Source organism: Myotis brandtii, unplaced genomic scaffold, assembly GCF_000412655.1.
Source record: "Myotis brandtii unplaced genomic scaffold, ASM41265v1 scaffold115, whole genome shotgun sequence".
Classification (NCBI taxonomy): Eukaryota; Metazoa; Chordata; class Mammalia; order Chiroptera; family Vespertilionidae; genus Myotis; species Myotis brandtii.
In genome coordinates this window covers 16,992,137-17,002,434 of record NW_005353967.1, presented here as the reverse complement: position 1 = coordinate 17,002,434, position 10,298 = coordinate 16,992,137, and the positions used below count along the sequence as shown (strand labels likewise).

The 10,298-nt window shown below is 40.5% G+C and overlaps 1 protein-coding gene across 1 annotated transcript in view; it reads left to right on the top strand.

The window, feature by feature from the left end:
* ANKRD31 (ankyrin repeat domain 31) overlaps positions 1-10,298 on the top strand; it is a 150,344-nt gene that overhangs the window by 30,490 nt on the left and 109,556 nt on the right. Inside the window, exons 6-7 of the mRNA XM_014549846.1 lie at positions 1,833-1,876; positions 4,029-4,676. Of these exons, the coding sequence (XP_014405332.1) occupies positions 1,833-1,876; positions 4,029-4,676 (692 nt within the window). The remainder of the gene's footprint in view (positions 1-1,832; positions 1,877-4,028; positions 4,677-10,298) is intronic.

The window sequence follows — 10,298 nt, the reverse complement described above, 5'->3', positions numbered from 1 at the left end:
GCTCTCTGCCACCCGGGAGCAGGCCTAAGCCAGCAGGTCGTTATCTCCCGAGGGGTCCCAGACTGGGAGAGGGCACAGGCCGGGCCCCCGCCCCCCGAGTGCACAAATTTTTGTGCACCGGGCCTCTAGTCTTTTAATAATTTATTAAAGGAGAGACAAGAACTCAAGAAAAATACTTTTTTTATTTGTGAAAACTGTTTTAAGTAAATTTTGTTGCTGGAAAATGAGAATTCCTTCTATATGTGTTTTTAAATATAGTAATCAAATTATAATAATACACTTCATTACATTAATTTATCAAGTTTTAAGAATAGTAACTATTGGCATAAAAGAATGATCATTTTTATATTGAGGTGGTTAGAAACAACATAAAAGATGACTGAGATTCTTTCTTTACAATTCAGAGAAGGAGGAGGAGGATGAACTCTTTTTCTCTTTTTGAACTCTAACCCCAAAGGATTTGAGAGTTCATTAAAAACAAAAACCTCCTTGCAAAGATGATTGAAGATGTATCTATTGTTTTTGAAGTGTTCCTTTATTGGTATTACATTTTAAGCAACCAGAGTTATAAAATTTTAAACAAAGATATTGATAGTGTTATATATCATTATTGCTTGGCACAAAGGACTCTAATGCAAGGATAAGAAATGATTTATTCTTATGACTTTTTGCTCATCATTCTTCGAGGAACTGGAATACCATGATATTAATCTTCCTAGCTGATTTTCTTTTTTTTAAAATATTTTATTGATTTTTTACAGAGAGGAAGGGAGAGGGATAGAGAGTTAGAAACATCGATGCGAGAGAAACATCGATCAGCTGCCTCCTGCACACCTCCCACCGGGGATGTGCCCACAACCAAGGCACATGCCCTTGACCGGAATCGAACCTGGCACCTTTCAGTCGGCAGGCCGACGCTCTATCCACTGAGCCAAACCGGTTAGGGCCCTAGCTGATTTTCATAGCTTTACTCTTCAAATGGCAAAGGTGAAGCAAATAATAATAATTATAGGTTTTTGCAGGCTGTAAAGCTCAGTAAGCATATAAGCTCAGTATGATTATTTTCCCCCCTGAAAAACCTGTCTTGCTTGTGAGGATGCATTCTGAGGTTTGGTGGATAATTACTTGCTTACACTCTAGGTCTAGATATTGCCTAATCAAAAGAAACCAAAGTAATGACTCAAACATATGCCAGTGAGCCCTGAATTCCTGCGTAAGTGTGTCAGAGTGGCAGGGCCTTGCTGGTGCAGGTTGGAGGCAAGAGGAATGGAGGAGGAGAAATAGCTCTTTTCTTGATCCTCCTTAACTTGGTGTGAATTGCTGTCAGCCAGCTCATCTCAGAGGCAGCAGGCCAGGTGAGGAGTTGATGGTGAGGGCACATTTAGGACAACCTCCTGACTCTACATGGGGCATTCCTTTTCATGCTTAACTTGACAGCATGAATTTCTTTAAATTATATTACCTATACTGGATAAGAACACTGAGAAAGTAGATGTGATTTTTTCCCTTGTAGTTATAAACAGTTAGAATAGCTCAGCCAAAATAGAAAGGTTGGCTTTTAGCTAAAATAATTCCAAATAATTACAATTTTACTTGACTTCATGTAAAATATTTTTAAAGAAATGGCAAAATTTTCTTTTATAAACTTTATTGGCAACATAATGATACTTTTATATCAAATTGGTATAATATTTAGAAAATATTTGAAATGTTACATATATTTCTGAGGGAGTCATTTCAAGTTATATGATTAAGAAATGCCAGGTGAGGGTACATATGGTTTTAGTACTTTTAATAAAACTGGAATGTAAACATATATTTTTCTCTTCTAGGGCCTAAGGCTGAAAATCCTGAAGTTTTGCCATACCCAGCAAAGGTTGGTCTACATAACTGAGATGAAGCATGCAGATCATAGGTTTAGATTTTTTAAAAAAAATTATGTTGATTAAAGCCTCAAGCCCATTTAGACTCTTCCTTGGTCAATACTACTATACCTGTATCTTACTTCATCTCAGCTGTACCTTACACATTCCTGAGAACCCGGAAGCAAGAGAAAGAGCATAAAATTTGGAACCAGATAGTTGTGCATTCCAAGTGTGTTATTTATATGTGTAGAATTCCACTTCACAGTGGTATGTGTAGATACCCATTTCACAGGATTGTGAGGACAGAGCAATGATAGCTCATGGTGTCTGGACCTTAGTTGGTGCTTAATAATATGTGTTTCTCCCTTATTTCACTCCTTCACAAATTTTTTATTTCAGGCTTAAGTCCCTTTTCCTCTATGGCTCTTTCTCAGATAATTCTGTTGATCTTGACCAAATTGCTTCCTCTTTAGCATTCATTATTCACTGACTATATCAGTATTTCTTAAGCACTTGCATCCTATAAAATTAATAGATCTTTTGAGAAAAAGGATTTTTTTGAACAAAGAAGTTTGGAGAACACTGTATCCTAAAGTCTCCTCAGATTTATAATGTGCATACTATGAAAATTCTTATGGTAAAGAAACCAAGCATTTTTAAAACAATCATGAAAGCTTGCTGCAGACTCCCTCCTCTTCCCTTCTCCAAAAAACTATCTTGTAATACATTAGGCCACTCTATGGTTTATGCCATTCATTTGAGTTCATACAGTATTTTCGACATTATTTATACTTTATTTAATGTCTTATGTACTTATGCTTTTAATCTTCAGTTAGAAATTAAATTCTTTTAGGGCAGTGTCCAATAAACAAGGTGTCCCAAAAAATGTATACAAGCTTTAACAGCTGATAGTTCAATTGATGTTTCTTTCTTTTTAGATTTAACGAACATTGCCTTTATAGTTATTCAAAGTGTGTATACTTTATTACATCTATGGCTTTGGATTTAATAGCTATAAAGATTTCAAATAGGAGGGAGACCTTGAACTGTGACTTTAAGAATGGATAGGATCTGGTTCTTGAATTCCTTCTAAATTCCTTTTATGTTTCAGAGAAAATTATAGTTTGCATTGCTGCTAAATAAATATATCTTCTTAAGCTTTGTGTGTTATGTACGCAAGAAAATAAATGGTGGCAGGTAGAAAAGGAGGAGAGGGAATAAATAGTTTTCATTTTTCTTTTCAAATCAGAATATTAGAGGGCTTACAATTTACAGTTCATTTTATCAGAGTGGTGTGGCAATGGAAGGTGGATTTGATTTTTAGGAATAGTACATTATTGAAACCCATTCTGTTATTTAAGGTCAAGCAAATAAATGGTTTTTAGTGTTGACAAGAAGTTCAGTTCCTTTAAAATACTGAGAGTGGTTTACTTTAATGGCTTATAAAAAATTTGAAAGTACTTTCAAAAGAGGAAGTCTAATAACATTTTGAGCATTAGAAATACTTGAGAATGGGTGTAACCTATTAAGGTGATGTTTTTGAAAAATAGTCATTCAGAAATATAAGTTTTGTGTTTTTTTGTTTAAAAAATTCACAACTCAGAACCATTTATTTATAGGCAGGGCTCGTAATATTTACATAGAACTGTGCCCTCATTTCTCCTCTTTGTTCCTCTGACCTGTCTTTTGGCTTTTTTACTTCACATTTATATACTCATAAAGAGGTGGGAAATAAAAAGAAGGTGAAACTATACCAATTTTATTCCTGGTTAATAATTTTTTAAAAATTCAATGGGTTTATGACCAAGTTTTTGACAACCATTAACTGCAGTGAAATTTTGAGATAATCTGTTAACTATCCATGCCATCTCTGCTTCTTCTTTTAGCACAGTTAAACTTAGCTGAACAGATAATTTGCCATCTGTAATTATGGTCCAGCCAATTTTACCCTCGGTCTACTTTTGTTTGTTTAGCCATTTGTTCATTAGTGATTTGGTATAGGAAAGTAGTATAGACTATTTTTATTTATAGAAGGGGAGGAAATTTGTTAAAATTTTTTGGTGATAACTTACTGACATGATAAATTAGAAAACTATAAAGTTTTCATTTTAAACACTTCTTTGTATATGCTGTACTGATGGAATTTCTTTTTTGAATACATAGGAGCTAAATGCAGACAGAGATTCTCCTGAAATTAGCCTTCTCTCAGGTACTGCTATTAAAGTATCTGATATGGTTGCTGTCAAGGAGAATTCGTTAATAGAGCCGCAGAAGATCTTAGCAGCACCAAATGTATTTTTTGAGTCTGGAAAGGAAGTCACATTAACCATCACTTCTGAAGAAACCAAAGATGAAGAAAGCTCTGTTGAAACTTTTGTTTCTGCCTTAGAAAAGTTAATAACATCACCAGCAAACACTCAGGAGGAGACATTGTTTGGAATAATGAATGATATTGAACCTAGAGAGTTGATGAGCCCATTGAGCAACTCTTTGAATTCGCTATCAATACCTTTGACATGTCACAGAGATTTACTAGAAAACACAAAGGATGATGCATTGCCAGCTGAGTTGTTAGCAGCCATAAACACATTGTCAGAAGCCACGGTGGGACCCATTTGTCACAGAAAAGAGGGAGGCAGCAGTCTCAGTGCTGGAAATGAATGTTTAGGAATAGAGCCCAACATGTCTCAGACTGATGACGATTGTGCACAAATAGCAGAGGTGAATTTTGAGTCTCTTTGTTCTACTCCACCATATGAACAAGATTCCAAGTTAGCCGAGCTGCAGGACAAGCATCCTTCAGTGCAGCAAGTAAGTGCAAGTATGAGTCTGATTTTGCCTTTTACAGTGCCTTTTAAGAAGTCTTCATTGCCCATATACTTTATTTTAAAATCAAGCTTTCTACACAAATATCAACACTCAGAAAAGACTTTTTTACTTTGAAGCATAGTGATCTATTTTTTTTTTAATTTTAAATATATTTTTATTGATTCAGAGAGGAAGGGAGAGAGAGATAGAAACATCAATGATGAGAGAGAATCATTGATTGGCTGCCGCCTGCACAGCCTCCACTGGGGATCAAGCCCGCAACCCTGGCATGTGCCTTGACTGAGAATCAAACTGTGACCTGGTTCATAGGTTGACACTCAACCACTGAGCCACACCAGCTAGGCTAGTAATCTTTTTAGAGGTTCCTAGGGTTGAGTTTTCAAGGGGGCAAAAGTTAAAATAGATCAGTTTCTCCCCAGAAGACCTGCAAAGACATATCATTAGATTGCTTATATACGGGAAAGAGAGAATTCTTTACCAGAATTTTCCCTATTACCTAGGAAAGTCACTATGTCTACCTGGGTGCACAGTGGAGATGAGATACTTACCCCACATTAATCTCTAACAGGACATAAATATATGTAATTGGGCTGCTAAGAGAGGGAAAAAGTATGCCTGGCTTCAGGAGAACTTTGCATTCTGTGTCTGAGGATACTGCCAGGTGTCACAGTGCCTACAGTATCATGCCTGGAGACCCTGCAGTGGCCTACCACTTGCCAAGTCCCTTTTCCTTGTTGACAATTAAAAAAAAATCATTACTGTTTTCCTGATTAAAATAGTAATATATCCTCATTATACAAAAATTAAGCATTACAGCAATACATAATAATATAGTCTCCCACAATTCCACTTTCCAGAGATAATCACTATTAACAGTTTAGTGTATCTCTAATTACTTCTATGCATAGTCTACATAATTTTATGTAAATGGGACTATAATACATATAATGTAAACATATTTGTTTTTTAAATTTAACAATAATCTTGGTTATCTTTCTGCCTCAGCAAATGTAGCACACAACTTAAATATTTTTATTTGCTGCATGTCATTCTACTGTATGATTTGTGTGTGTGTGTTTATGTGTGTATGTGTAATTTATTTGACCGATTCACTAATTATGGTTATTTGGATTATTGTTCTTTCTTTTATTTTGGCTATTATCAAAATGCTCCTGTGAACATCCCTGGGAAGATTTAAATAACATGATTCTAAGGTCATACTGCAACATACATACCTAGGATAAAATACTACATGTAATTCTGGTAAAAAAAAAATCTCAAAACAGACATAATAGGACTAAAAATTATTCAGAAAAAGAGAAACTAATCACAGGAATATGGCATGAAAATTAAAACATTTGAGTATTCTAATCTGAAATGAGGTAGTATGAGTAACGTGTAGAAATTATGATTGGTATTGTTAGAGTAGGCATGACCTTAGCAAGTCTTCAAGAAAAAAACTTTTTAGCCGAAACCGGTTTGGCTCAGTGGATAGAGCGTCGGCCTGCGGACTGAAGGGTCCCAGGTTCGATTCCGGTCAAGGGCATGTACCTGGGTTGCGGGCACATCCCCAGTAGGAGATGTGCAGGAGGCAGCTGATCGATGTTTCTCTCTCATCGATGTTTCTAACTCTCTATCTCTCTCCCTTCCTCTCTGTAAAAAATCAATAAAATATATTAAAAAAAAGTTTTAAAAGTAGAAAGAAGAAATCTTTGAATAATTGCTTGAGTTTGCTAATTTTCTTTTTTGATTAAGGTATTACTTATGTGTCCTTATCTCCCCATTGCCCCCCTACCCCTACTCATGCCCTCACCCCCCTGGTGTCTGTGTCCATTGGTTAGGCTTATATGCATGCATACAAGTCCTTTGGTTGATCTCTCTCCCTTAACCCCACCCTCCCCTATCTTCCCTCTGAGGTTTGACGGTCTGATCGATGCTTCTCTGTCTCTGGATCTATTTTTGTTCATTGGTTTATGTTGTTCATTATAGTCCACAAATGAGTGAGAACATGTGATATTTATCTTTGTCTGACTGGCTTATTTTGCTTAGCATAATACTCTCTAGTTCCATCCATGCTGTAGCCTGTTTGTGCAATGAGTTTTGTCCCAGTGACATTAAATAATCATTGTTGATTATTGGTTGTTTATTGAATATTATATTTATCTAGGGGCCCAGTGCACAAATTCATACACCTTGAAAGAAATTGTGGGCCGTGAGGTTGCTGTGGGCACAGGGGCGGGTCTCGGCCCATCCTCTGTGCCCCCGCCCAGCCCTTCCTGCCGCAGCCCCCAGTCCCCTGTCTGCTGGCAGCCTTGCTCCTGCCACTCCCATGTGCTGATGGCGCTGGCCCCGCTCACACCCACTGATGGTGTGGAGTGATTTGGGCCAGCGCCAGCAGCGGATGTGAGTAGGGCTGGTGCAGTCAGTGGGTGCGAGCGGCGGCTGCCGGCCCCGATTGCCCTGCAGGAGTGGGGTGTGTGTGTGTGTGTGTGTGTGTGTGGAGAAGCCCTGAGGGGCGATTGGGCCATCAGCTGCCGCTCGCACCTGCTGATGGTGCCAAGCGATCGGGTCCAGTGCTGGGTGCTGGCAGCAGGTGCGAGTGGTGGCTCCAGTGCCGGCAGCGGGTGTGAGCGAGGCCAGCACCAGCAGCAGGTGCAAGCGCTGGGCAGGACCGCGGTACACGGGAGCAAAGAATTTTCAGTAACCACCAAAGGCTCGCCCCGATGATAGCGATTGGCGCCCTGCCTTGGTCTGGCGCCCCCACTCACCTGTTTTACCATCTTACTGTGGCCAATGCCCACCATGTTTAGCACTCTGCCGCCTGCTGCCGACGCCAGTCATGTTCTGTGTGCGCCCCCTGGTGGTCAGCGCAAGTCACAGCGACTGGTTGTTCAGTTGTTCCGCTGTTCAGTCTATTTGCATATTAGGGTTTTATATATATAGATAATTGTAATCAATACATATAAACTATTACCAATGAAAATTATTAATTTAATGTTAAAAGAAACCATGATTAAATATATCACTAAAAAAATAAATAAAATTAGAAAGAAGATTGATTTAGAACAAAAAAATTAAATACTCTTACACAGCGGTAATAAAAATATGGATCTTGTTACCTTGAGAAGCTTTGCAATCTGGATATATAAATAATTCAGGAAAGCTTTACATGCTATTTATAAAATTATATTTCATCATGAAAGTTAAATCTACAATGAATTATTAAGGAGGGAAGTTAGAGCTATTCATAATATACTGTTAACCTTTTAAAATCAGTATAATAATTATATATTATCTTATTCCACAAAATATCATTAACTACTGCTGTCAAATAACAAAATATCTAGGCTGAATAGAACATAGATCTAGCCTAGTGTGGTATCTCTACCTTTTGTATGTGTCTATGCTACCTGTTTCCTGTGAAAAAGCACCCAGGTTTGCCACTAAATTTTAAGGATGAATATTGATAAAAATAACTTTTACTTATATTCTGCTTAACTTAGGCTTTTAAATATGCTCTGTCTTTTATTATATAAACCAGAGGCCCGGTGCACAATTGTGCATGGGTAGGGTCTATAGGCCTGGCCAGAGATCAGGGCCTTTTAGCTGCCAGCCGAGGCCTTCCTTCCAGCTGCAGGTTGGGGCTTTCCTTCCCTGGCTGCTGGCTACCAGCCGGGACCTTCCTTCCCCAGCTGCCAGCTGCTGGCCAGGGCCTTCCTTTCCCACCTGCCGGCTGCTGGCTGGGGCCTTTATTCTGCACCACCCCCTGGGGGTCAGTGCATGTCATAGAGAGCGATTGAACTCCCAGTCTCCTGGTTGAACTCCTGAGGGGACACTTTGTGTATTAGCCTTTTATATATATACTAGAGGTCCGGTGCACAAAAATTTGTGCACTCGGGGGTAGGGGGCCCCTCAGCCCTGCCTGTGCCCTTTCGCAGTCTGGGACCCCTCGGGGGTGACCACTTGCTGGCTTAGGCCTGCTCCCCGGGGGATTGGTTCCTCTGTTGATGGTCACTTGGGTTGTTCACTCTCCTTTGTATCCTGTTATTCTCATATCTTCCTAGTGCTAAGTGCTGAATGAAGCTATCCTCTCTCCATATTTGCCTTCATCTTTATCCTATTCAGAATTAGCTTTCTAAATGTCCCTTTATTCCTGTTTTATTTTCTTTCTGCTAATGACCATCTTAGCATATATGTATAGTTATTTTTTCAGAAGGAATAATTTTAGTGTGTCAGTATGTTTATATAGGCACCTTGATTATTAAATATAAATGATGAACGTATCAAAGTCATGATTAGCTCTAACTGGTTTTCTCAGTGCTTACAGTGTCAACCTGTGGATGAAAGAGTCTCAAGTAAGCTTCCTGGTCAAGGGTACATACTGAGGTTGCAGGTTCTCTAGCCCCAGTAGGGGTGCATGTGGGAGGCAACCAATCAATGTGTGTGTGTGTGTGTGTGTGTGTGTGTCCCATCTCCCACCCTTCCACTCTAGAAATCAATGGAAAAATTATCCTTGGGTGATAATTAAAAAGGAAGGAAAGAAAAAACACACACATAAAAAAACCCCACCATGATTAATATTCATTTGAGTTAAATTTCTTCTAGAATTTACTAGTATTGCAGTGAAAATATGAGTGTAAATTATTTCTTCTCAACTCATTATCATTTTCACCCCAAATAATAAAGGTAACTATATAAATATCCTGAAATATTAGCATCAACCCTTGGAGTAATTGCTTAATCTCATTGCTATGTTTATTTTTTATAAATGCATTTTTAACCTTTTATGAGATTACTAGAGGCCCAGTGCACAAAATTCGTGCACTGGGGGGTGGGGTTTCCTCAGCCCAGCCTGCCCCTCAGTACGGGAGCCCTCAGTGGATGTCTTACTGATGGCCACAGTCTGGCAGCAGAGGCTCGGAGCAGGCGTCCCGTGTGTGTGTGTGTGTGTGTGTGTGTGTGTGTGTGTGTATGTGTCTGCTGGGGCCTGCCCCCAGCCATGCCACATAGGCTCCAAGTAGTTGCCGTGTGTGTGTGTCCCCACTGGTGGTCTGCTCCCAGCCACATTGGAGGCTCAGAGTAGGCGCTGTGTGTGTGTGTGTGTCTGCTGGGAGCCTGCCCCCAGTCACACCGTGGAGGCTTGGAGCAGGGGCCCCTCTCTGTTGATCTCTCAGGCTCCTGGCCTCCACTGCGTGTTGTACTCTCCCTTGAGCTGTGGCCAGGGTGGGGGGCTGCCTGCAGGCCGCCCTTTCCTGCTCTGGGATCGCCACGGTGACTCAGGAGCAGGCCCACATGGGGGCTGCCTGCAGGCCGCCCTTTCCTGCTCTGGGATGCCACAGCGACCCAGGAGCAGGCCCACACGGGGGCTGCCTGCAGGCCGCCCTTTCCTGCTCACCAATCACTGGATCGCCAGGGCACCCAGGGTCAGGTCCTGCTGGGTGCTGCCTGTGGGCAGCACTTTCCTGCTCTCTTATCGCCGTGGGGTCCCGGCTGGGGGCAGGGCTTAGGTGGCGCGGGGCTTAGGCAGCACATAGGGGTCCTGGCTGGGGGCAGGGCTTAGGTGGCACACGGGGGTCCCGGCTGGGGGCGGGGATTAGGCGGCAC